General features: G+C 69.3%; 1 protein-coding gene across 1 annotated transcript; it reads right to left on the reverse strand.

The window, feature by feature from the left end:
- Window positions 1–4,164: 4,164 nt before the first annotated feature.
- SPACA7 (sperm acrosome associated 7) lies at window positions 4,165–10,405 on the reverse strand. Its single transcript, XM_037528131.2, has 7 exons — window positions 10,246–10,405; window positions 8,949–9,014; window positions 6,808–6,909; window positions 5,988–6,098; window positions 5,744–5,839; window positions 5,062–5,139; window positions 4,165–4,303 (listed from the first exon to the last, which is right to left on the reverse strand). Exons 1-7 carry the CDS (start codon window positions 10,328–10,330, stop codon window positions 4,287–4,289), a joined length of 555 nt encoding a protein of 184 aa, XP_037384028.1. The 5' UTR covers window positions 10,331–10,405; the 3' UTR covers window positions 4,165–4,286.
- Window positions 10,406–26,038: the final 15,633 nt, after the last annotated feature.

Below are 26,038 nucleotides of genomic sequence, written 5' to 3' on the forward strand. Positions count from 1 at the left end.
TCCCGCGTGTGTCCGCGCTCCCTGGCTGCAGCCCTAGGCGCCGCGGCTCGGGCGTCTCCGGGGCATCTGGGCGGGCCCTGGTCCTGGGCACGTGCCCACCCCGCCTCTGCTTCCGGGGAGCCCACGGGTGCTGCTGACGCGGGGGAGGAGCCTGCACCCCCTCCCAGAGGCGGCCCCTTGGCTGGGCCCTGGGTGATTCCTGGCGGGGGCGGCCTCTCCCCACGCGCGGGAGCCGCCCGGAGCCCAGCCTGCAGCGGGGTGGACGCCCCAGTCAGGGCCGAGGGCTGGGCTGAGCCCTGCGGGGCGGCCGCTCGCACTGCGCGGCCCTCCCAGGTGCGCCTTGTTGCTCAGTCCCTGAAATTAGAAGGCCGGGCGTGGCCAGGTGAGCGCCCGCCAGGGCCCGGAGCGGCAGCCGTGGCTGTGCGGGTGCGGGCTCACCCCACGCGGCCCAGGGTGCCAGGTGCTCCTCGCAGCTGGCCCTGGCTTCCTCCCGCCGGTGATGGCGGCTTCCCGGCCGGCTGTGCGGCCCTCGGCGGCTCCCCTGGCTGCTGCCTGCGCCCTTGGAGCCCCGGGGCCTTCGCGCCACCGGCTCTGCCCTCCACATGGCCCGGGAGTGCCTTGGGGGGCCTGGCCGGCTTCCTGTGACGGCCCTGGGGTGCCAGCCATGCCCTGCCGGTACCGGGGCGCTGTGGAGGGGAGCAGCCACCCTGTTGTCTGCTGAAGTGTGGGACCCCCAGGGCAGGGCCCCTCCCCCCACCGCATCCAACCCAGGGGCATGCCTCCCGGTCACTGTCCCCTCCCCGGCCTTCCGGCCTCCCTGGTGGTCTCACCCACACCCTGTTTTCGAGGGCCCGGGAAGCAGCCCCTCATCTGGCTGCACCTCTGACCACCCCAGGTCCCCGCTGTGGCGGGCAGGGGCTGGGGGTTGGGTGGTGGCCCCACAAAGCTGCACCCTGTCCTCAGGGTGCACGTGTCTTCGCAGACCTGGCCTCCTAGGGCCCCTGAGGTGGGCGTCCCAGTGGTGCCTGGAGCCGGCAGGGCCCGGGCAGCAGGCGGGTGAGGGCTCTAGCCTTGCCAGCCAGGGAGTGCCCAGGCGGGCCCAGATGCACGCAGCAGGGCGGGGCGGAGCCACGGAGCCCTTGGGGGGCACGCACTGTGTCCTCAAAGCTAGTCACGAGGAGGCGAAGGAGCTGCCCACAGGACACAGCAGCCCCCTCCTGTCTCCCGCTGCGCCCCTCAGCAGTGGGTTTCAGTGGCTCCTCCTGTCCTGCTCCCCACTCTGTCTCTGGGGCGTCCTCTCACCCCCACCTCTGGCCTGCACCCCGGTTGTTGTGTGCATCAGTAAACCTTAAAAACACAGACGACGCGCCACAGCGGGGGGAGCAAGCTGTCCCGGGAGGACTTGGGTAGAAAATCCCCGGGTTAAAGCCAGAGAACAAAGAACGAAACGTTTCAGAGAAGCGTGGCGGGGAGAGGCGGGAACTGCAGGGCCGTGAGGAACTGGCTTGGACCCTTGGGAAAGCCAGACGCCAGGGTACACTCCGGGCGTGCAACAAGGGACGGCACCCCAGGGCGTCCTGCCCACAGCGACGCGCAGAGGCGAGGCTGGATGCGCGGGTGAGTCTGAAGTCAAAGGAGCCGCAGCAAACTAACCATCGTGTTTTGCGGGATTTGAAATAGACGTGGCGTTAAATTCACGATGACGAAGATGGCTCGTCGGAAGGGCAGGAAGGGCAGCGAGCAGGTTTGCCATGACCCGGGCGCACGGGGTAGAGGGGCTGGAGCCCTCAGCAGCTTTGCCGGCTTTACTGGGGGGGGCCCAGCACGCGACAGGCGGGGGAGGCCGGAGGCCGGCAGGCTCCCAGCCCCCAGCAAGTCTTCCCTCTGCCTGGGCTCTGCGGCCTTCTCCGGCGGCCTCCGCTCCTGCTGGCGTCCCCGAGGCGCCGCCCCACACGCCCGTCTCAGCCCAGCTGAATCCCAGGCGCACAGGCCCACACCCCGCTGCAGGCGCCGCCATCGGGCGACCGCAGGGTTCCGTCCTCTCTCCCGAGGCGGGAGGGCAGGAGGGCCTGACGCTCTCACCCACCCTGCACTAGAAATGGGGTTCAATGTGCCCCCGTCTTTGCCGTTTCCCGGGGGCAACAAAAGCACCGGGGTGTTGTTATACAAACCTCCAGGGTGTCGTGGGGAGGCACAGCAGGGTCTCTAGACCGGGCAGGCAGGTAGAGGAGGGTCCCGGAGCCCTCGGGGCTGTTCGCGCCATTTCACCAGGTACCGGGGTGGGGGTGGGGGTGGGGGGAGGGGGGCGGGGGGCGGCCTCCCAGCTCCCGGCGAATCTTCACTCCATCTGGGCTCTCCGCGTCTCTCACGGGCTCGTCTCTCTCTTCTGCTTCCCTTTCGTTCCCTCGCTGGCTCTCCTTCCGGGCTTCCCTTCCTCTGGCGTCCCCGACGCGGCCCTCAGAGCCCAGTCTCGGCCCAGGCGAACCGGCCTGCGCATGCCCACCCCCCACCCCAGGGGGCCGCCGTCGGGCACGCATTCGGGACGCGGGACCCCGCTGATGGCGGGAGGGCAGAAAAGCCCAGCATCGCCCACCGCGCAGGTGGCTGTCGGGACCGCGCCATCACCTTTCAAGAAACGCTGGAAGAACGTGCGATGAGCGAGAGGGAGAAACGGAGTGAAAAGATACTTGACTGATGCAAGCGCAGTGATAAAGGGAAAAGGCAGGCCCGCGGGCAAAGCGCGCACAGCAAGGCAAGAGAGCGGAGCCCGGCTCCGGTGGTCACGACGTGAAACGGGGGCGGGTTCAGTACTCTAATCCAAGGACAGGAGGCTGAGAGAACGCGTCATTCTGTATATTGCCTAAAAATCCATACGTTATTCCGTGGCTGTCCTGCCACGGAAACGTGGGAAGGCCTAGCGCCGGAGAGGTCACACGCTCACGCGTCTCCCAGAAGGAAGTGCGGCGGAAACAGCAGCCAAAGCAGAGTCGAGGGAGGGAAACACTGCAGGTGAAGAGCACGTCAGGAAAGCGCAGCGGCGGCCGGGGGCTGGTGCCGCGCCCCTTGTGCCCCTTGTGCGTCTGCCACGGAGCTCTGAGATCCACAAAGCAAAACCCACCACTGTGAGGGAAGGCGCCACCAGCCGCAGCGGGGTTCAGTGCGCCCCGTGGGGGACACGGGGCCAGACACACAAGCGCGAGCGGTGGGCGGAATCTTGACGCCAAAGAGGCGCAGAGCGCACGTTCCTCCCGGGCTCCAAACGGGGGTACCGGCCCTGTCCCCAGGACCCCGGGCCCAGGGGTGTGGAGGCGGCAGCTGCAGCTGTCACGGTGTCCTGCTGGGTCGGTCACGGGCCCCGGGGACAACTGCTGGACAGCCCAGCTGGGAAGCACCGCCCGTGGGCTGGGCGGGGGGCGGGGAGGCCAGGACGGAGCGCCAGGGCCACTGCGGAGCCGGTGACCGTGACAGTGGGGAGCCGCCTTCTGGCTCTGGGTGGAAGGTGGGAGACCCCAGCACCAAGGAGGGTTCGGGGGGACGTGGGTAGAAACACGTCACGAGGCAGGAAGTGCTCTAAGCTCGCGTCGCCAGGGCAGCTCCGAACCACAGCTCGGCCCAGAGCAGAAAGCAGCCGGGCCCCTGGCGGCGGGCGGGGAGCAGGTGGGGCGCGCAGGGACCGCTCTGCCTCAGTTTCCCGTCTGGGCCCTTGGGTCTGCGTGGACGCCCCAGCCTGCGTTTATCACCGGCTTGGCGACGTCGGGAGAGGACCGGCCTTCAGGGGGCTGGCTCACTCCACCGCAACGGCGCTGAGGGGGCTTTGGAAGAGCCGGGGCTCCAGGCTGGCTTCTGTGGGCGCGATTGCTGGCCGCGACCGCCCGCCCACGCGCTGCCTCCGGCTGCCGCCGCTGGGTCAGAGCGCTGCTCAGAGGTGGGCTGTTCACCCCGATGCGGGGCTGACGCCCACTTGGGGCCCGGGGCCCTCACCAGAGACCCACGCTGCCTGCTGGTCGGGTCCCGCGGGGCCGTGTCCCGGGCCCCATCCCTGGCCGCTGTGATTTCAGACTCGGAAGGCTGACACCCAGGGGGACCCCACGGAGCTGACGGACAGCGGCGGGGGGCAGCGGTCGGGGCGCAGGGCTCCCCAGGGAGAGGTGTGGGGGTGCGTGAATATAAACTCTTTATTGCTAAGTAGGGGGTGGGGTGGGTGGGGTGCTCAAGCAGGCAGCGCCTGCCTTTGGGTTCCCGGGCTGGGCTGCTTCTCTGCGCCTCCTCCGGGACGCCCCCTCCGCTCACTGCAAGGAGTTTCCTGTTTGGACAGAGGCGGCTTCCTGAGAAATTGCAGGTCCACCCGCTTCCAGGGGCCTGCCTTTGAGGCCCCAGGGCCCGCCCGGCCTGGACGTCCGGGTCTGCGGCCCCTGTGGACTGGCCAGTGTTCTGGGCATTGTCCACAGCGCCGGGGCCCCGCAGGCAGCCTCTGCCCACTCCTGCCAGGCCTGGGACTGAGGACGGCCTCTCTCGGGCGGCCACGGCCCGATGCCCTGGCGCTGGCCCTGTCCTGGTTCTGTGGTGCCCTTTTGAGGCCTGGGGTGGGATCAGGGGAAGGTGTGGGTAGGGAAGGGCTTGTGGGGGCGTCGGCCCACCGCTGAGTCACCCAGTTGGTCATCCTCGGGTCCCGAAGCTAAACCCACAGGTCGAGAGAAGTTGCCACCTGGGCGTAGCGGGCTCCGGCCCAGCGTGTGTGCAGGTGCGGGCTCCGGCCCCCCAGCAGACCCCGCTCAGCCCCATGCCCAGGGGAGGCGCTCAGGGCACCCCACTTTGAGGACAAAGACGCCGAGGTCAGGAGGTGCCACCCCTTGCCCGAGGTCGCCTGCGGCCACTTGGGCCCCGGGTCGAGGCCGATGGCGCCTTGAGCTTGGACGCGGGACTCGGTGTCCCTGAGCTGACGAGCGCCAGGACGCTGCGAGGGGCGCCTGGCCGGCCTCCCGGGGCGCCACCTGCCCGAGGGGCCGCCCTCGCTCGGGGACCAGCTCCCGGGGGAGGCAGGGGTCTGCGGCTCCAGCTTACCTGAAGACTTCCCGATGTTCTGAAGGATCTTGTCCAGAACGGACAGCTTGTACTGATCATTTTTGGAGTCTTTCTTTGCTGTGAGGGGACAAGCACGCGGTCAGTCTGCGCACCGTCCGCTCGGGCAGGGACCGAGGCCACCCACGCCGCCGGCCCAGCGGAGGGAGAGGCACCGGGCACGGAGGGCAGAGCCGGCCAAGCCGAGGACCAGGAGTCCGGTGCCCAGCGGGCGGGACGCAGGTCGGGAGACAGACGCGGCCCCGAGGCCCAGCCTCCCGCTCCAGGAGAAAGGCCCCCGGCCTCGGGAAGGGCTCGGAGGCAGCGGGGGGGGGGGGTTCCTCGTCTGGGGGCGCCGCGGGGAGCTGGAGCAGGGGCTGCACAAACGCTCAGAAAGTTATGCCTGAAAAACCATGAACGTGTGAAAGACAAACTCGGGAAAGTATTTGCGACACGCATCTCAGACAAGCGTGTCTCCTTCACACACGAGGACCCGGAGGCTGGAGCAAGGGCGGCCCTGAGACAGCCGAGCGACACCCCGGAGGAGGCGACGGAGGGGCAAGGACGGGCTCGGCCTGCCTGGTGACCCACGCCCTGGCAGCTCAGGCCGGGCGGGGGCGGGGGCGGGCGGGGGCCTGGGCAGGGGGGGCAGGGCGGGCGGGGGCCTGGGCAGGGGCGCACCCACCCTCACTGTGCTTGGAGACGCTGTCCTCGGCGCCCGGGGCCGCCTGCACCTCGCGGAAGCGGTCGGGGCTGGCGTAGCTCTCCTCCATGCTGGGCTCTGCGGGCGGACGCGGGGGTGTTCGTGGCCGCCGTCGATGACCCCGGCCAGCGCTCGCGGCGAGCCTGTCCCGGCCTGGCCGTCCACCTGGGCTGGCCGCGCAGCCCTCCCCGGGCTTGGGCCCACCGGGACGACCGGGCGCACTTACCGTTGTTGAGGATCTTGTCCTCACTGCCCACGGAAAACCGCGGGTTATCCAGGAGCTCGTGGATGCTGTCGGCGTTCCCGCCCATCTGGTAATTCTCCTCCAGGCTGACTCCTGCGGTGGAGAGCGTGGGGCAAGGGAAGGACGTCCTCGGTCACGCACGGCGAGAGCCGCCCCCCAAGCACTGAAACCCGAGGCCGGGGCTTGGCGAGGTCTCGGCTCTGCCGCCGGGCGCTGGAACGGGGATGTCGGCAGACTGGGGCGCCCGCTGACCGCCGGAGCCCGGGGCCGGCCTGCAGAGGCGCCGGCCGCCGTCTGGGGCTGGGGTTCACGGAGGCCGACCGCGGACACGCTGAGCCTCCCGCCCCAGCGCCCCTCGCCCGGTCGGCCCGGCCCGCGCACCCTTCTGCGAGCACTGCCGACCGGACGCGCCCCCGGGGCCTGCAGGTCCGCTTCGTCCACTGCGAGCTGTGTGGCCCGGCGAGCCCCTCGGCCGGCTCCGGCCCCGGGGGACCGCCCTGTCCTCCAGGAGGCGTGGGGGCATCCACGGGCGGGAGAGGGCGTCGCCTCCGGTGCCCCGCGTGCACCCCGAGGGCAAGACTACGCCTGTGCGTGCACCAGAGCCCGGCCGAGCGAGGAGAGGGGAGCCTGTCCTGCCGGCTCGTCGGCCCCGGAAGGCCCCGCAGAGGGTCTGGGCCGCCCGCAGCTTCCCGCCCCCGTGGCTTTGGCCCGAAGCTGCTGACGTGGAAGACGCTAAAGCAGGAGGACGCGCACGCACGGAGGCCTCTGGGCGCGGCCAAGCAGGCCCGGACTGTGGACTTGCCTTGTTCCTTGAGCGGCTTTGTTGACATGGTCGCCGCCGTCCTCTGGGCCTCGCCCATGACGGATTTATTTGGGTTCAGCATCTCTTGCACCAGCATCTCATCTGGGGAGAAGCACAAACACGCGTTACAGCCGGTGACGGGGCCCACACCCTCTTGCTCCTCGGCCGCGGCGCCAGGGTCCCCGGGCTAGAAGCCGGAGCTCAGGGCGAGCAGGGGCGGAGCCGGGGCTAGAGGCCGGGTCTGGGGAGACCAGCGACCCCTGCGCAGGGTCCGGAACCGGAGCCAGCAGACGCCCCGGGTGTGAACGTCTCGGTGCCGGGGAGCAGACCGGCCCTTCCTGCGGCGGCGTCTGCCCCGCTCCGAGACCCCGAGGCGGCGTGCGTGGCCCTGGCCCGGCCGAGGGAGCCCAGCTCGCGGGTCCTGGCCGGGGCCCCCGCCGGCTCCACGCGCCGTCCTGCCCTCGCGGGGGTGGCTGAGGCCCGCCCGTGGTTTCTGTCACCCCGGCGTGGACTGGGCCCCACCCATGGCCGTGGGGAGCCCCCGCAAGGGCCACGGAGGCGCCAGAGAGCGTCTCGTCAGCCCCTCTTGCTGGCCTGGCCGGCCCCTGCCTTCGTGGGCCTCGAGCCGCTGGGCGCCCCGCCCGCTCCCAGGAGCTCCCCACCTGGCCCCACATCCCGGGCGCCCTCGGCTCCCGCGGGCCCAGTTCCGGAGAGGGCGGGGGCTGGACCGTGTCTGGAAGCCGGGACTCGGCCGGCACCCGGAGGAGACGTCCGGGCCGGGGGCGGGGCGCGCACCCCGGGCCGCTTGGGACCCTCGGCCGCGTGGCTCTGGGGCTCGCAGGGGTGAGTGGGGCCTGCCGGGCCCGCGGGGGTTCTGCTCCTGACACAAGAGCTGCCCCCCCTCCCCGCCCCGGCCCTGGAAGGGCCGCGATGCCCGCAGCGGTGGACGCCAGCGTGACCACAGGCCCAGGCCGGAGCCGGCCGGAGCCCTCAGGCCACGCCCCGCGGCCCCGAGCAGCCGGGACACGAGCCCACGCTGCGGCCAGCCCGCCCGGAGAGGGCCCGCACCCGCACCCGCCCGCGCCCGGGCAGGACTGGCCTCCGCTCGAGGCCCGCTCGGCGTAGCCCCAGGAAGCCCAGGGCCGAGGCTCCGAGCTCTTCCAAGGACCGAGGCTGCCCCAGGCGGCGGCCGGTTTGGGATTCTAACTCGGGCTGCGGGCTGGGCAGGCCGGCGGGGTCTTCAGCAGCCGGCACCCCACTGCCCACCCTGGGGGCGCGGTCTTCATGGGCAGTGCCCGGGGAGGAGCTGGCTGCGCCTTCCTGAACATTCTGTCTGGCCACACGCAGCCGGTTTGCCCCAAGCCTGCGCGGGCTCCCGCCGACCCCTCAGGGAACGGCCGTTTCGCCCGCAGGTGTGGGCCTGGCTCGGGCCCCGGGCACCTGCCGGAAGACCCTTCCCTGCCCGGCACTCTGCCCGCCTCCCTCCTGACCCCACGGGCGGGCCAGCGGCCGAGGTGGCCCCGTGTGGGCGAGGGGTCGGGCCCCAGGCTGCCGGGCCCAGCCGTCTGCTCCGAGGGCGTCTCTGGCCTCAGCTTGCCCGCGTGAAAGGGGGGCGGGCCGGGACCGTGGCCTGGGGACATGCGAACGTGGCTGGTCCCCTCGGGCTGTCCCCTGAGCCAGGAGGAGCCTGAAAGTATCCACTGATCAGGAGCCTCAGCACACGTGACGCGGCACCGGCAGGGAGCAGGCTGCTGGGGTCCGGCACCCCCGCTCTTCAGTGCGGCCACAGGGCATTTGAAACGACTTTCTGGGCCTCGCTGTCCTCTGCGGGGGGTGGGGGGGGGCGGGGGCGCTTCCAGCCCAAGGGACGTCCCGGGCTGGACACGGCATTTCCCACACGCTCCAGGCCACTCGGGCGCCCCGGTCTGCGGACTGGCCTGGCGAGGTGGGGCTCAAGCCCTTCGAGGTCTGAGGCGCCCCAGTTCCGTCTTAACGGCGGGAAGTTTGACTCGGGCCTAAGCCTAAGGCGAGGCGCTGGGATGGGGAGCCTGGCCTCGGGGCGGACCCCGAGCTGGTCCTGCGGGAGAGCCCCAGGCTGACCCCCCACCACGAGCAGGGTTGGGGCTCCCCGGGGTTCTTACCAAACACCCCAGGCACGTCCTCCGGGCCCTTCGTGCGGGGGGGTTGACGCATGTCAGTAGTTGAACCTGGAGGAGAGAAAGACCCTCAGAGCCCAGCAGTGTCCACTGACCATATGGGCCGCCCAGTGTGTGACCCTCAGGGCTCAAGGGAGCCTGTGCGGACGCGTGTGTCCCTTGTCAGGAGCCCTCTCCCTCCTCCAGCAGTGCGGGAGGCCAGGGCGAGGGCGCCCCCTCTGCTTCCATCAGCCTCTGCTTCGCTTTGGGGGGGGGGCAGGACAGGTCAGAGGCGGAGCCCCAGGGTCCCTGCCTGGCTGAGCTGTGTGAGGTTGGGGCCGGGAAACCGCACTGCGTCCTCCCTCGATGGCCCCGCCCTCCCTCAAGGTCCAGCTCAGCCTCCTCCTCCGTCCCAGGTCCTGTCTCCGACCTGAGAGGAGACTGAGGTCCCAGGACCGGCAGGGCCAGAGCATTCAAGTGGCGTCTGCAGACTGAAGCCCCGGCGCCAAGCCTGGAGGCTGATTTTCAAAGGCCTGTAATGACGGACAATCTGCATACCAATGGGCTCATCTGGCGGAGGCCTAACAAAGCGGGGGCTTTGCAAAAAGGCCGGGACGACAGTCCCTCCAGCGAGCGACCTTGTAAGCGGAGCAGACAAAGTGCAGTTCTCCTTGAGGAGACATTAATGGGCCATTAAGAGCGGGTGCAGCTGTGTCGCGCCAGCACTTTGTTAAAAATACTCTTCATTTTGCGCCGGTCCCGCCTGACAAAGGCCCCGGTGCAGCCAGCGCGTGCAGGGACACGCTGATGCTGCCTGACGGCGCGGTCGTGAGCGCCTTGGCCGCCGCCTGGACGCCCGCCTCCCGGGGGTGCGGTGTGGTGCGCGGAGTAGAAAATTGAGGTGGCAAAATGTGTGTCCGTGAGCCCTGACGGGCTCTGCTGTCCCTGCCTGGGGAGCCTGGGGAGCCTGGGGAGAGGGCCACTGTAGAGTGCGGGCGACTCTCTCGGGGTCTGGATTTTGAAAATCGAAAAACTTCTCAAGTCACTCCCTCCCCCAGGGAACACGTGGCGGCTGAGGAGGGCGGGGCCGCTGGGGTGGGCGGCTGCTGCCTCAGGTCAGGCCCAGGCTGGGGCTGGGGGGCTGGGCATCCCAGCGCTGGGTCTCTGGCCAGGTCTTGGGCAGTCTTGGGGCCGGGTCTCCAGGGCTCAGGTCTTGGCCTCAGGTCTCAGGGGCTCGGGGGCTGGGACTCGGACCCTCAGGTCTCGGGGCCCGGGGCTGGGGGCGGGGTCCCCCGGGCCATACTGAAGGTCATGTTGATGGGCTGGAGCTCAGCGCCTCGCCAGCAGCACAGCAGCAGGACCACCAGGCTCGCCGCCCCGGCCGCCATGTCCCTCCAGTGCCGAGGAGGACCTTCTCCTGTGGCAGCCCCTCCGCTGGCCCTGGTCTCCGGGAGACGCGGAACCCTGGGTCTGTGACCTCACGGCCCGCCGGGAGGGGGAGGGGCGCCCCGCCCCGCTGTGACGTCACAGGAGGGGGTGCGGGCCTGCCCCGGGGCGGTGCCCGGCCTGCTCTTCCCCGCCTGAGGCCTGTGGTGAGGAGCGTGGCCAGCGGCCGGCCTCCCAGCTGCCCCTGGGCCCTGCTCCACCCCTAGCAGGTTCCAGGGCTTCTGGTCAGCCCTGAGGAGGAGGCCGAGGAGCCCTGGGTCTGGGTCCCACCCAAGCCCTGCCCCCCCCCACCGCCGTGGAGCCTGGGCCCGGGAGGCCTCACCACCGGGCACCGGGCCAGCACCCCCGGGGCTCTTTGACCTGTTTCCTCGGGCTGACTTGGGAGCAGGGACTCCCGGGCGGTGGTCGTGGGGGCTCACAGCGTCCACTAGGGCGCGGCAGCGCGGCTGCGGTGGCCTGGGTCCAGGTCGGGGAGAGCCGGCTCGTGGTCTGATGATCAGCCAGGCCCCAGACCAGCAGCCTCAGCTTGGGTGGCGAGAGTCCAAGTGGACAGCGGCCGCGAGTGAGACCCTGAGCAGCCGCCATGGGTGAAACGACCCCCGGCGGGGGCCGCTGGGACCTAGTGTAACAGGGGGGTCCCCAGGAAAGGGGGAGGTTCCCTGCCCCACCCAAGGGAGGGTGGAGCTGAGCAGGAAGAGGAGAAGCTGCAGAAGAGACTGAGGAAGGAAGGAAGCAGGATGGAACCAGGAGACCTGGAGGAGGCGCGTGGAGCCGAGAGACACGTGAAGAAACTGCGCTTGTCTTTTGGTCGTGGACGGGGTGACACAGATGTGGGTGAGACCCGTGGGGAGGCGACCATGGCAGCTTTTATCTTGATGTTGATTTTGCTCTTTTCCTTCCGGGCTTGTCTGGTTGTTTGTGACCCTTTTCTGTGGGTCCCCACTGGAAGGTGCTTTAGACTTGTGGCAGGCTTTGGGGCCTTGCTCTGGCCCAATCCCATTTGGATGGACTTTTACCCACGAGGGGACGGGTCACTTTGGGTGCTTCATTTAGAAACTAGACTCTTTGCCTTCCCTGTATTGTTTCCTAGTTTTATTAAAGTTCCTTCCCATTAAAGTCTCCTATGTTTTGTGTTGATGCGGCGGATGGCAGAACCCATGTAGAATAGGCAGGTTTGCGGGGTTTGGGCTGCCCCTCTCCCTGTCCTGTAACACTAGTGCCCCTGGGGGACACGCAGTCAGCCATGTGTGAGAGCAGCGGACGTGACCGGCCCTGTCACCACTGGCCCAAGCGGCCCGAACGTGTCAGCAGCCGAGGGCGCCCGGTGTGGCCCCTCCAGCGGGCTCATGGGCCTGTCCAGTGCTGTGGCCTCTGGTCCCGGCCCCATCAGGCCCTGCCCTCGGGAGCCCCGGGTGGCAGCTGACCGGCTGGCAGCCGGCGGCCTCTGTCTGCGCGTCTCCTGGCCATGGGTCATTTCCACTTCGCCCGCAGCTCTTTAGAAAAGCAGTTTTGGGGCCAGCTCAGACCCCTGCGTCAGACTCCGCAGGGCTTCCTGTGCCCGGGCAAGTGGGGCAAGGCCGCCAGGTCAGCCCAAGACACCCGAGCGCGCGGCTGAGCTGCCTCCGGGGGACGGGCCCACGGGGGACGCATCCGCCTGGGCCAGCTGGTGGGGGGCTCGAGGAGGGGAGGTGGGGCCTGTCCTCGGGTGCAGAGGTCACCGGCCGGGCTGACCCCGGCTGAGGAGGGAGGTGGTGCCTGCAGCGGGGCACACGGGGCTCCTCTGCGGGCTCCCCGGAGGGCTGGCCCAGGGGCCTGGGTCTCGGCCAGAAGCGCTCACCCCCCTCCGGACAGGGTGACAGATGCTCTTAATCTCCGCTGCGTCTCAGCAAGGACGGTGCACAGTGGCGCTTTCCTGCATCAGAAGCAGAGGGGTGTGGGCGCCCCAGTGGCGTTTCTGGGGGGCCTTCCACGGGCAGGTGCCCCTCCCGGGGGCCGGCCCGGAGATCCCAGGCTGCCACCCCAGGGCCTCCGTCTCTGCCGCGTGACGCTCATCAGCGGCGGCTCGCGCACCTGCTGAAGCGAGTTCCGGGGAACAAGGCCGAGGGCCTCTCACGAGCCGCGTTCCCTCGCTGGCCCCATGTCTGGGGGGTGAGCGCTGGGGAGAGGAAGCCCCTCAGGGCACCGCCCAGAACCAGCACCCGAGCGCCTTCCAGCTCTCGCCCTCCGTAGTCTTCGGATTTCAGAAAACTGGTTCATGCATGAGACAACAAAGCACCCACGTAGCGAACACTCGCGTTTGGAAATGCGGACCCTTAGCCGTCACCCTGGCTGCAGCGGCAGCCTCCCCGCGGACGCGCTGACCTCGCCCTGCACGGCCGAAGCCCACGTGTGGCCAGCGGGGGGCGGGGGCTCTGCGCACGGCCGGGTGCAGCGCGGCCTCAGCCGCCCCTGCCTGCTCGGCTCTTGAGCGCGCCTCCGCCTCGGGCAGCCCCGCGCCTTCCTGCCGCGCCCGGGGATGGGTTTCTCGCCCCCCCGCCAGCCCTCGGGAGTGGCTGTGTTGGCTGGTTTACCAGGTGTGTGATGACAGGTCTCCACCATGTTAATTCGCGTCTCTCCACTGGCCGCCGCTTCGCGCCTCTCTGTGTGTTTGCGTCTGGAGACCCCCGGCGGCGCCTCGTCTGAGACTGAGTCATTCCCTCTGGTCTGCGGTGGTGCCGCCGCAGTTGGCGGTTGCCCCGAACAGCATCCTTTGGGACCCTATCGTCCTGGGCCAGCAGGCCTCGGGCTACGGTCAGGTGTGGGCGGGCAGGGCCTTCCGGGGAGTCTGTGCCCACGAGCCCGCCCCTCCCCTCTGCGGAGCCGCCGTGACCCGGGGCCGCGGAGCTGCTCCTCCGTCTTCAGATGCTCGGTCTCTGCTTCTTGCCTCGTCTCCCTCAGCCCTTGCGGTCATGCTGGGCCCTGGAGGGTTGAGTTTATGTGTCAGTGTGGCTGAGCCTGTGCCCAGAGATGAGGTCAAGGGTTGTTCTGGATGTTTCTGTGAGGGTGTGTGGATGAGATCTCTGTTTAAATCGGTGGATTTGGGTAACACAGGGTGCGCACCACGAACTGGGTGGGCCTCAGCTAATCCCAGCCGTCCCGGGAGCAAGGGTGACCTTCAGATGAGCCCCCCGGCCCCTCCGGGGCTGCAGCCACCGGCAGGTCTTGGACCTGCCACGTCTGCCATCACGAGCCTTCGTCTAAACGGCCCTCCCCATGTGACGACCCCGTGGGCTCTTTCCCCGGCAAGCCCTGGCGACTGCAGACCCACTCAGATAAGCGGGGCGTCTCCCCAGCTCAGGTGCAGCTGACAAGAGGCTCCGGCCGAGGCCTTCATGGCCCTGCGCACGCGTGACTGTGCGTGTCGTGTGACTCCAGTTACTCGCGGGGCGGGGCCAGGGGCCTCTTTGGGGACCACTGCTCTGCAAACAGCAGCATTCTTTGCTTCTTGTTGTTGGATGTTGAGAGCCCTCTGAAGCCGAAGGACACATGGTCTGCAAAAGCTTTCTCTCTCGCGCATCTGCAGAGTCCTTTGTGGAGCAACAGCTACTTGTACTTCGGCTGAAGCCGACGTGGTCTCTCCTCGTGCCTGCGCCTTAGTGTCGTGCCTGAGCCCCTCGCCAGCCGGGGGTCCTGCAGCCCTTCCTCTGCTGCTGCCAGAGGGCTCGCAACCCGATGCTCGCATCAGTGGTGGGTTTTGACGGGCGTGGGGTATAGCTAAGGCGCCCCCCTCGCCTCTGGGGTTAGGCTGCGCCCCTCGCCTCAGACGCCACCCCCTCTCGCCGAATTCTGCTTTCTTGCTGGGAACCAGCTGGCTGTGCTGGGGGCTCGTGGCGCCGGCCTGTGTGTTCCTGTGCCAGCAGAAGGCCTTAGGGCCATAGAGAGGCGTCACTGCTATCGTGGCTTCTTTTTAGACATTGTTTTAGCTTTTCCGGCTTCTTGCCCTTTCCAAATAGATCTTAGGGTGATTTTGTCTATTACCTGCAGCAACGTGTTTGCTGGGGTTTGGACGGGAGTCGCGTGAGGCCTGGCGTCTGGCGGGGCCTGGCCTCTGCCCGGGCTGCGCAGGGCTGGGAGCTGCTGTGTCCCCCGGCGCCGCAGAGCTGGCCACGGGGTCCCCAGACTCCAGGTGCAGCGGCTTCTGGTTCTGAAACCTCTGTGTGGCTCTGCCATGTCCTCACTTGCCAGAAGCTTGGCTCCCTCTGCTGAGACGCTCCAGCTTCTTGCCCGGAGTGTGTGTTCGTCGAAGGGCTCCATGGCCACCACTGGGCATCCAGGCCAGACTCCACCCACAATGGCGGGCCGCCCCGGGGCACCTTGTCTTTCTGTGGCCGAGGTTCGCGGCTTCTTTGCGTGGCCGGTGGCCTCCGATGGACGCCTGGGCAGCTCGTCCGAGGCGCAGGCTCTCACTTGGGCCTGCCCTTCCTCGGGGACAGGCCCCACTCTGCTGGGTGAGGGGTGGTGACCCCGAATGTCTTCAGACCTCTGCTCCTGCCAGGCATCTCCGGAGCGTTCGACGTGCGAGGTCAGGGTTTCCCCTGTGCTCACGGAAGAGGGATCGGGGGCCGTCCGAGTCCCAGCTGCGCGCCCCCAGCAGCGCGACTGTGGCCGAGAGGCGGGCTGGGGCCGGGTGGGCTGGTTAGCTCCAAACGGCCGTTCTGAAGGACGGAACCCCAGGCCGAGGAGGGCGCCGGCTGGCCGCCGCACGCGGGTCTCCAGGTCCTCGGAAGAAACTGCAGCTCCCAGAAAACCTGAGAGGAACAAACGGGGTGCTTCAACCCTGCGGGCCCTGCGGGTGTGGGACGCGGGGAGCACCGCGGAGCTGCGAGTCTCCAGCCCCCCGCGCAGAGCGTGATCGCGGCCGCGTCGCTCAGGGAAAGGCCCCGCAGCGCGCGCTGGCGACTCACGTGTCACCGATTGTTTTAAAAACCCCGGCGCTGCCGGCTCGTCTCATGTGAGCTGTTTGCTAAATGAAAGGATTAAAAGGACGTAATTGGAGAAGTACACAAATAGTGGTTAATGCGCCGCGCCTCGCCAAGACATATCACAACTTATAATCTGCCTTCGCGCGCGTGTTGTCGCGGCTAATCAGGCGTGGGGCGCTCAGGTGTTCCCGGCCGAGCCGTGTGATCTGCTGAGCTGGTTGCGTGACTCGTTGCTGGTGCGCCCAGCCTCCCTCTGCTCCTGCGTCTCTGGAGCTGCAATCTGTGTAATTGTCTTCTTACTTTTGTCTTTAGGGAGCTTTAAATAGAGTTCCCGGGAAGGATTAACCGTGTCAGAATCACAGAGCTCTGGCGCTTACAGACGAAGCGTAGAGGCTGTTCTGCCGAGGCCGTGGCGGGGGGAGGCCCTGGCCTGGCGTGGAGGCTGCCCTGGCTTTCGGTCAACGGCCCGTCCTGCCCAGCCGGGGCCTGTGGGTCACGGGGCCTGCGCTGATGTCGACGAGCCGGTGGCCGCCCACGAGCAGCTGTCCTTGGAGACGGCGACCTTGACCTCAGGGGGCCATCGAGGCTCTGTTCCGAGGCCCTTCAACAGGGCAGCCCGAGGGTGGGCGACAAAAGTTCAGTGACAAGGAGAAATGACGCCTCCTCTGAAGGCGCTCCAGGGAAGGCCCGTCCGGGAAGGAGACCCCTCAGACGTCGGCACCACCCACCGTCCGTCGTCCTCGAACCCTCCGCCCATCATCCACCCGCCCTGACCCAGCCGCCCGTAGTCCTTGAAGCGTCCGTCCTGCAGCACCTCCTTGCTTCTCCGGGAGTGTGTGTTCTGAGAGGATCACGTTCGATGTCACTGTCACAGGAAATCAGCCTGGTTGTAAATTTCTCCACCCAGGAAAGTCTGCTCCCTCGGCGGCCAGTTGGGGTGCCTGCCTGGGAGCTGGGCACGCTCTGGGAGGTGGCCAAGTGCCCTATTTTCAGGTTCTGCTTTGACCGTATTTTCCAGTCTCTGGAATTCAAAGAAGGAATCCGATATTGCTTCAAGAAACAATTCTGGCAAAACTAAATGCATACGATGCATTGTTATGAAAGGATGGGAAAGGTAGTTTACATGAAATTAAGTATTCAGTAGGAGCTAAAACATCGTCAGAAATGTTCCTCCAGGCCCGCTACTTGCAAAACCCCGCGCTTGGGGCTGAGTGCCAGGCGTCTGTTTGTGAAGAACCCCCGTCACCGCGGGCCAGGGAGCAGGCCGCGGGCCTGGGGCCGCCCCTTCGACGAGCGTGAGGCGGTGGCGCCTGGGCTGCGGCCGACCCTGCGGTGACGCCGGGGACAGCGTTCCTGCCCCACAGCGGCTGACGCGGGTAGAGGTGAGAGCCGGAGTCGGCCCCCCGGCCTCCATCAGAGTCCAGTCTCGGCTGAATGAAGGCCCGTGGGCCCACAGCTCACGCTCTGCGTACGGCGGGGGGCTGGGGACAGGGTGGTGCCCAGCCCTGGGCACCGACCCCCGAGGCTGCTCACGCAAAGGGGAGGGTGTCGGCGCCTGACAGGAAGGGAATATTGGCGCTCTGCCCGCAGTTAGCATGGCGCCCCGCCCCGCCCCGGGGAGGCGAGAGCCTGTTCGCTCTCCTGTGGCTGAGAACTGAGGACGTCACCGTCACTTGTGGTGGCCTCGGGCCGGCGGTGCAGGATCACATGGTGCTGAGCGGATGAGTCAAGCTTCTTTAAAAATCAGAACAAAAGTGCGGAAGACGCGCAGACGGGAGGACAGGGCGTGAGGCGAGCGGGGGTCCCGGCGGGGCTCGAGCCTGCGGACCTGCTCCGGCGTCACCCCTGGCCGCGCTGAGGGGCTCAGCAGGCGGCCGGGTGGGCCGGGCCGTGGCTTCCGCAGCCGCGCTGCCCCTCTCCCCGCAGGCGTTGCTTTCTGTCCCTCAGATTCCTCCAGAGCCCCAAGATACCAGAAAAGAGGCAGCATCCGTCAGTTTTTAAAAGAGCGCCAAGGCCTCTTCGTGTTCTCCTCATGTTCCGCAGCAGAGATCAAATTAACAAAGACATGCCCGGGAGGCTGTGAAATTGGGCGAGACTCACGGTCTCGCCCGCTGGCTCTCAGGCTGCCCTGGGTGGCCCGGAGAAGCGCCCGCCAGGCTGCTTCTGGGGTAACGCAGAGTAAACAAAAGCTGGGGCTTCGCCAGAGGAGGGGGCGAGGCCGGGCCTGGCCTAAGCGGGGGGGGGGGTGGGGGTGGGGTGGTGGTGCGAGGCCGGGCCTGGCCTGCAGCGGGGAGAGGGAGCAGGCGAGGCCGGGCCTGGCCTACCGGAGGGGCGAGGGCGCACGCGGGCCGCAGGGCTCCCGGCTGCTGAGCGCGGCCCGAGCGGCTGTTCCCGGCAGCGACCGCAGGTGTCGCCACAGTACGCGGCTCCTCCGGGGAGTTGAGCAGAGGCTGCCGCTGGCGGCTGGTTCTCATCGCCAGACCTTCCTCTGCTCAGGCGTCGGGCTGCTGGGGCTTCCTGTGCAGTTAGGCCCTTCCGGAGGGTAGCGGGCGGCATGAACCAGGGGGATGCTCGTGGGCTCATTAAAAGCCCAGCTGTGGACAGCGGCGCTGGCCGGGCCCCGAGCTCGGGCGGGCAGGCGGCCTCGGCAGGGGGGGTTTGCAGCCTGGAGCGGGGCGCAGCCTGGTGTGGGGCGCAGCCTGGAGCAGGTGTCCTCGGAGACAGGACGGGCTGGCGCCCAGGGCCGCCCACTCGCTTCTAGGTGTGCCTGGACACCCTGTGTCCTTCCTGTTTAGTGGAGGCGGGGACACCCCTCAAATCCACAGGTGCCTGGAATCCATGGAGCGGAGCCGGGAAGGGGGCTGAGGCCACAGCAGCAGGGGTTGGGGGTTCCTGACTCGTCTGGGGCTCCAGGGGGTGGTGGGAGGCCAAGCTGGGGGGTCTCCCCTCTTCTGCGAGGAACGGCGGCTGCGTGGCGCAGGCCCGTGGCCAGGGGCGGGGTCTCCTCATGAGAAGGGCCGATGCCATTCTGGCTGCCGGCTCCGTTTCTTCCCTCCTGACCTCAGCCCAGGCCGGTGGAGGCCGCGGCTTCCTGGGGCTGCCGGCCCTGTGGGGCCTTGAGGGGCAGCTGGGCTGACTCTGTTCTGAGAGTGAATTGGGGCAGAAGCTGGGGCGCCGATGAGTGTGCCGTGGCTGACCGTCTGCCCAGGGACGGGGCGGCCTGCAGGCCCATCTGCCCGCCCTCGCATTTGTTGTCCTGGAGAACTGGGCGCACCGCTGGCTTTGATGCTAACCCCCCTGCCATTCCCAGCCCCGCACACCCTAGGAGCCCGGCCCGCGGCAGCGGCTCTGGGGGATGTTCCTGGGGTGTCGGCCAGCAGGGCCCGGCCTCCGCCTGGCCAGGGTGGTGGCCTGGGTTGGGAAGGTGCAGCTCCCGGGGGCGTGCGGGCAGCGCCACCTCCAGCACCGAGGGTGTTGCAGAGCAGGCTGGGGGCAGCCCCCCGCCCCGCCAGAGCCACCCCGCAGCCCTGGAGCAGCCTGTCCGCCCCCCCCCCCCCGGCCTGGCCCGTCGCGCCGATGCCCCCACCTGGGCGGGTCCAGGCTGCCTGGAGGGACGTGTGCTGGTGGGGGTGGCTCTTGGGGACGCAAAGCTGGCGCCCCGCAGACCGTGTCCCCACGGAGAGCAGCGAAGCCTCAGGCGCCTTCGTAGCGGCCCAGCCCGCCCGCCTCGTGCCCCTGCAGGGCCTGGGAGGCTGCACCCCAGCTGCAGAGCGGGTGCCCAGCTCCTCCCCAGACATGGCGGGTTTCCCGGCATAGGCCTGGGCCAGGGAGGGGCCGGCTGAAGGCGCTCAGGCTGCCCCCTCCCTTGGGTGCCCCTCCAGGCCCTGGAATCTGTCATCCCCATGCTTGCACGTGCGCCCCCGCCCCGCCAGGTCTCCAGGACTATATCGTGCACCTGCTACTACCTGGGGAACCGCGTGTGCCCTGCAGAGGCGTCCACCGAGTCTGTTCACCGCATTGGCGCTCTGGGGTCAAGCCTTTGCCAGCGCCCGCATGGCCAGCCCCTTGCTATGGAGACCCACTGACCCCTGTGGCCTGTCCTCGCGTCTGTGCTGGGGACACTGGAGGGGCCTCTTGGGTCATGGGCCCCAGGTGTGCTGGCCGGGCGCTCTGGCCTCCTGGGTCAGCGCAGGTGGCCATGGCCTGGGGCTCACACAGAGGGCCTGGAGCCAGCTTCCCGGAGTCTCTGCTGTCCACGCACTCGGCAGGTGCCAGCGAGGGTGCTGTCCAGGCCTGTCCGAGTGGCCTTCCACCCCGGCCTGGCTGCCCCCGGAGAAGCGGGCCGCTCACGGCCGCTGAGAGTCTCAGAGCTTGCAGGCAGCTGCCCCTCTGGGTTTCTCTCTGGGCTGGTTTGTTGCAAGCTCGGGCCAGAAGGCTCACTCCCCGCCCCTCCCGCTGCCCGCTGCCGGCCCCCAGAGCAGAGGCAGTGCCGATGAAGCACCCGGGCCGCGAGCGCCCAGGGAGCGCCCAACTCAGGTTCTGACCCACAGGCCCCCACGCGGGGCCGCACGGACGGAGGATCCGGCTGTGTTCGAGGGTGGCGGTGGCGGGAGGGGGGCAGGCCTGGTGCTCGGACGCGCTGCTCCAGCTGCACCCGGAGCCCCACCCGCCCCGGCACCCCCTGACGCCTGCAGGGCAGGCACTGGTGGGGCGCAGGGTGGGGCCAGGGCAGCGAGTGGGCGACGGGGTGTGCGCATCTGCACCGCAGGCCAGGGCCGCCCCTCCCTGCATGCCTGGGGGGCCAGGGCCTACTCCAGTAGGGACGCCCGCTGTGTCCCACTGCGGAGCCTGATGCCGGACAAAACCAGAGCTGTGCCTGTGACGGAGGCCCCTGAGGCTCCAGGCCAAGCTCCGCCTGGGTGTGCGACGCCGTCCCTTTGCTCAGGGTCTGAGCCAGGCTGCAGCCCCGCAGGACACACGCTCTCCCCGAGAGACGTCCGGACACACCGTCGACACTCAACTGGTTGCGTTCCCGAGTCACCGGGATGGATGCTCTTCCGACAGCCCGGCCAGGCCCGGCCACCCGCTGGACAGCCTGAGGCGTGGGGGGCACTGAGTGCTGGGCGCGCCCCACAGGCGGAGAGGGGGCTGGGCAGACACACACCTGGCCAACGGAGCCCGGGGCCACGGGGAGACCCCAGACTCGACCCCCAGGGCTGGGGGAGACCCAGAGGCTTAGGGCTGGGGGAGGAACCGGGGAGCTGCGTCCCTGAAGCCCTGTTGAGAAGAGGCTGTTTGTGTTCCGGGCGTGCAAACGCACCTACCTCGGGCGACTCATTTTGAACATTCTCGGGCTCCCGGGAGGAGGAAGCTCCTGGCTGTAATTACCTCCCCGCTCGGCTCCCATTTGAATAAGAACTAGGAACGCTTTTTACTGTGTCAACACATTTTAAATAATGACATATTACCTTTAATTTTCCCATTTGAATTTAAAGTTTTCTTTTGATCAACATTGATTTGTCAGTTATTTCTACATTGCAACTTTTACTAAAATACACAGCGATGCCGAGCGCCGCAGCGGCTCAGCCGTCACCGTGTCACGCCTGTCAGCGTGGCCGGGAGCAGGAGTCTGCCGCCGCCGCGCCGCCCTGGTGTTCAGAGATTCCGCGAGGCCCCGGGCGCCGCGTCCAGGCGGCCTCCCCCACCCCGGCCCGGGCGCCGGCGCGAGCAGCACGGAGCAGGCGGCGCACCCCGGTGTGCGCCGGACACCCACGGCGCCCGCTGGCTCCCCTCCCGGGTGTCGTCTCGGAGGACGCGGGGGACTCGGCCCGGCCGGACGCGCACCTGGGAGAGCAGCTCCCCGGCGGCCGCACGACGGAGGACCCGGCTGTGTTCGGGGGCGGGGGGGGGGGGTGCGGCGGGGGGGGGGGGTGCGGCGGGAGGGGGGCAGGGCCTGGCGCACGGACGCTCTGCTCCAGCTGCACCCGGAGCCCCACCCGCCCCGGCACCCCCTGACGCCTGCGCCCCGCAACCCCCGCCCCCCGCGGGTGCCCTCCGCCCTGCTGCGGCAAGAGCTCAGGATATTTTTTAAAATTTTTGCTTCAAAACTCAACTTTTATCACTAACAAGACGTGCTGCCAGGCCCTTCCTCCAGGGACAGGCTGGCACCGAACTTTTGGGAAGGATCTGCCCCGCGGCGGGGCAGCCGGCAGCTGGGAAAGGCGCAGCTTCCCGGGGGCCCAGGTACGGCCGCCAGCGCCCAGGGCAGCGCCTCGTCCCCCCGGGGGCAGGAAGGAGCCCCGGCCCGTGGCGCCTCCTGGGGGGCAGCGGACGGGCTGGGAGAGACCACAGGGCACCGGCGTGAGGCGCAGCGGGGGCGGGCGGGGAGGCGGCGGGTGGGTGTGGGGCTGCCGCCTGGCACCCACGTTCCCGCCAGCCCCGGCGCTTGTCTTCACTCTGCCGCCTGGTGGCTCCCGCCGACCGGGCTCCCCAGGGGCCGCAGACCAGGACCCTGCCCTTGGCGAGAGGCCCCCAGGGCCCCCACCTGGCTGGCCAGCAGGGACTCGGCACTGGGACAATATCCCGCGAACAAGGGGGCCGTGGGGCCCCCCTGGAGCGCCTGCCGCAGAGACCTTTCCCCGGAGACAGGTCAGCAGGCGCCCAGCGGGCGGGCCTGGGGCCGGGGCCGGGCGCAGCGCTGCCGTCAGGCCAGCCCGAGACCGCCCAGCCCCGAGCAGGGGGCGCCCGAGGCTCTGCTGGGCCCGAGCCCGGCCGGTCTCCAGGCCAGAGTGTCCACGTCGCTGCCCGCCGCACTGGACGGCCGGGGCAGGTCAGCGGGGCGGGCGGGCCGTCCAGGCTGGGACAGTGGGGCGCGGCGGCCGGGGCGTGCGGGGACCGAGGGCTCTGGAGGGCGCGTGGGGAGAAAGACTCCCAGGAACGGGCCGAGGGGGAGGGACCAGAGGACGTGCAGGGCAGGGGCCGCCCGCTCTGACGGGCTCCACCGCGGCTGCGCGGGGCAAGGTGGGCCAGCGGGCGGCCCTCGTGCCCGGGACTTCCGTGCGCCCGGCGGGGGGCAGGGGGAGGCACAGAGCAGCCCCGCGCCGTCCGCTCGCGGTCAGCGCCCAGCCGGACGGTGGCCACGCGGGGTCCTGGGCGCAGGGGTCTGCCGCTCGCCGGAGCCCCTCCTGGCGGCCGCGGGGAAGGGGCAGGAGTGCCGGGCGGGCCGGGGAGCGGAGGAGCAATCGGGACACAGGCGCCACGGTCACCGCCCCCGTCCGTCCTCGGCCACGGCCGTGTCCAGTGTCTCTGTCCGTGCCCCCCAGTCCCCGGGCAAGGCCACGGCCGAGAAGCAGCGCGGCCCCTTCACGTCTCCCTCCACGACGGGCCCAGGCCCGCTTCCGGCTCCCCTCCCTTCCCGTCTCCCCCGCTCTTCCTGCCCCTGCCCCGCTCCCCGCGCCTTGGGTGGTCCGGGAGACCCTTCTCCCCGGCCCTGCTGCAGCAGGACTCTGGGGTCACCAAGAGGACGCTGGCCAGTGTCTCAGGGGGCGTCTCGCCGGGACCAGCGGCCCGGTCAGTGGTAGCGTCCAGCCTGGTGCAGAGTGAAGGTGCCTGTGGATGGGGCAGGCGTGGGGCGGCATGGGCCTGGCGGCGAGGACGCCAGGGTGGAGGCCCGGCACTTCCCGCCCTGGCCTGGGCCGCCCCCATGCAGACGGCCGTCCGTCTCCCGGGGGTGTCGGGCCGGGCCTGCAGGCTGTCCTTCCAGAGCCGCCCGGACAGCAGAGCGGCTGCAGCGGGAGCAGGCCTGGGGGTGGGGGGCGGGCCGAGAAGGTCGCGGAGCGGGGCACCTGCCGGCGGGCGGCCAGGAGAAGAGCTGGGACGGAGCGGCGGGCACTCCCCGCCAGGTGTGGGGCGGGCCTGCTTCGGGCGGGGTGGGGGCTCCCGTAGGGCTGGCTGGCTCGGGCGCCCCGCAGCGTTCCAGGGCAGAAGTGGGAGCCCCGCGGGTTTACCGGTTCACTGTTTCCCAGCTCACTGGGGTCTGCAGATGGAGTTCCAGCAGCCCCCCCGCCCCCCCACCCCCGGCCTGAGCCTCAGCCAGGAGCCTGGACAGGCGGGGGCCGCGTGGGGCTGCCCCAGGGGCCGGGCCGGGAGAGTCCCCTCAGCGGCGTGCCCCAAGGGCATGCTGTCTTGGGGTGAGTTTTCATAAAGGGCCCAGGGCTGGCAAGGAGGCCCTGGCGGGCACCGTGCCCTTGGCTTGGGGGTGATGGAGCCTCACTGCCCAGCTCAGCGCCCCCCGCAAGCCCGGCTCCGGGGTCACAGGGGACCTCAGGAGGAGGAGGGCGTGTTGGCGGCCAGGCAGGGCAGGAGAACCGGGCGCTGAAGTCCAGGGTCCTGATGCCCAGGCCTTCCCCGAGGCAGGTCAGGCTGCTCCGGGCCAGCTCGGCCGGCCTGACAGCTGGGGGAGGGGCGGGCGGAACCCCTGCTCGCAGCACTCAGGGCCTCTCATTTCTGCCGAGCAGGGGGAGGGGTCATTAAAAAGACAAGAAGATAAAAATCCCCTGTCAGCGGCGGCGGCAGAAGGCCCCTGACCCTCCCGGGTGGCCCTCATTACGGCGGAGGCCCCTGCGGGCGCCGCTGCCAGCCTCCCGAGGCTCGGCCCTAATTGCTGGGGTGTCCCCCGCGGGCGCCTGCACCTGGGCGCGGACCCGGGGCCGGGACGCCCGCAGATGCCGGCTCTTTTGTGGGCCGCCTATTAGTGGCGCTGCTGGGGGGGCGCCTGGACGGCGGACAAGTTCCCGCGCTGGGCAGAGGGTCAAAGGCTCCCGCCTCTGAGCTGGAGGATAATTGCGCGATTAGCAATTTTAATCACCAGGTGCTGGGGTCGGGACCTCACGGGGCTTGTCAACACCCCAGCGCCCCCGGGTCCTCCCCAGTCTGGCTGCTGGCCGTGGGCAGCGGTCCGGGGCACCTGTCCCTGCGAGGCCGACGGAAGCGGGTAAATGCCCCTCGTGGTCCTTTGTCCATTTTAAAGTCGCTTCCGTGTGTGCAGAGGGAGTGACCACCCTCCCCGCTCGCAGCCGCCGGCCCCATCTGCCACGGAGCGTCCACCCAACGGCGCCTGCGGCTCCTTTGGCAGAACTCGGCGTCCCCGTGCTCCTGGGCCCGGGCCCCGTGCTCTCGGGCCTGCACGGGCAGCGTGTCCTGGGTGCGCCGACCCCGCGTGGCACCCAACTGGGGCTCTGTGCCGCCGCCAGAGTGTGGGGGCCCCGTGAGGGTGTCTCCCAGGAGCTGGGGTGCCCCTTGCTGTGTGCCCAGCACGCAGGGCCCCACATGCTCTGCCTGTGGGGGGTGCCCCGTACCCACCTGCCGCTGGACCCCCAGCATGGGACGAGCTCCCGCGGCCACCGGCCACCGACCCGCACCGGCCTCGTCCCGACATGCAGCTCAGGCCCTGGAGGAGCCGCACCGCGGTTCGGACTGTGGACAGCCCCAATGGCCGCTGTCTGAGGAGGGAGGGACGGTGTTTAGCTCCCTCCTCCCTGCCCACACCCTGAGGCCGCCTGCACCCCGGGGCCAGCAGAGGCTCCCAGTGGGATCCTGAGGGCATCGAGGGCCCAGTGGGGCCTCTCTGACCGCGCCCCCCCCCCCCCCACCATGCAGGCCCTCCCGGCCCTCACTGCCCTCCTGGCACAGGCACCAGCTGCCCCCGGAGGGTGCTCAGAAGACCCGAGGGCAGCTCCCGAGGGCCCAAGGGGGCTGGGGGAAGCGCAGGGGTGCGGGCGGGGGCGGGTGAGGTGATGCTGGCCTGCCTGGCCTGGGACCCCAGGGTGGCCCCAGCTGTGACCTGCAAGCCCGTGGCGGCTGGACCCCAGGGTAGGCCTGCGAGGCTGGTGAGGGCCGGGAGGCGCTGACCGGGCAGCCACAGCCCGGATCACTCCCCAGAGGGCAACGCGGGGTCTCCAGGGCTGCAAGGCTGGGCCAGGGGCCTTTAAAAGTTAAAAACAAAACAAAACAAAAAACCAGCAGCTGCCCTCAGAGGGGAGGCAAGGGCAGGCGGGAGGGTAAACCGAGGCAGTGCAGAGGCCCTGGGCGGGCGGCTCTGGTCACGCAGGCGTGTGGCCACTTCCGCCCTCACTGCACGTCCGGAGGGGCGAGGTCACACCTGGGCGAGGGGGCCTGGCAGGTGGACGGGGAACCCTGGGGTGAGGTGGTGGAGGGGCGGCCTGTCTCCTCCCGACCTGCCCCGAGGCCCCGGGGCTCCCCCGGGCTGGTGGCCGAGTGGAGAGGGCGGTTCCAGAGGGAAGGGCCTCAGGGTGAGCCTGAAGTCAGGGCACCAGTGTGAGGGCTGTTGGGCCGCGGCGTCCCGGCCTGCGGCTGCGCCTGGCGGGCTGGTTCCAGAGATAGTGCTCCGGGGAGGCCAAAATAGACATAAAATTTACATTCAAATCATACGTCCATTCAGTGCCTTCAGGAGTGTGCTGAAATACTGCGGCGCGGCTTTGCTTGTGATGAGCGAGGTCTGTTCTATTTTGTCATAAAATTGTTTCTGGAAAAACGATCACCAAGATGCTGAGGCCGTAGCAGAGAGAGGACAGGGGCGGGGGGGGGGGGGAGTCAGGGAGAGGGGGTGATCGGAACAGGATGGAGAGGCAGAGACGGGGGAGGGAGAGAGGAGGAGGGAGAGACAGGCAG

Source organism: Talpa occidentalis, unplaced genomic scaffold (assembly GCF_014898055.3).
Source record: "Talpa occidentalis isolate TD23 unplaced genomic scaffold, MPIMG_talOcc4v2.1 talOcc4.5, whole genome shotgun sequence".
Taxonomy (NCBI): domain Eukaryota; kingdom Metazoa; phylum Chordata; class Mammalia; order Eulipotyphla; family Talpidae; genus Talpa; species Talpa occidentalis.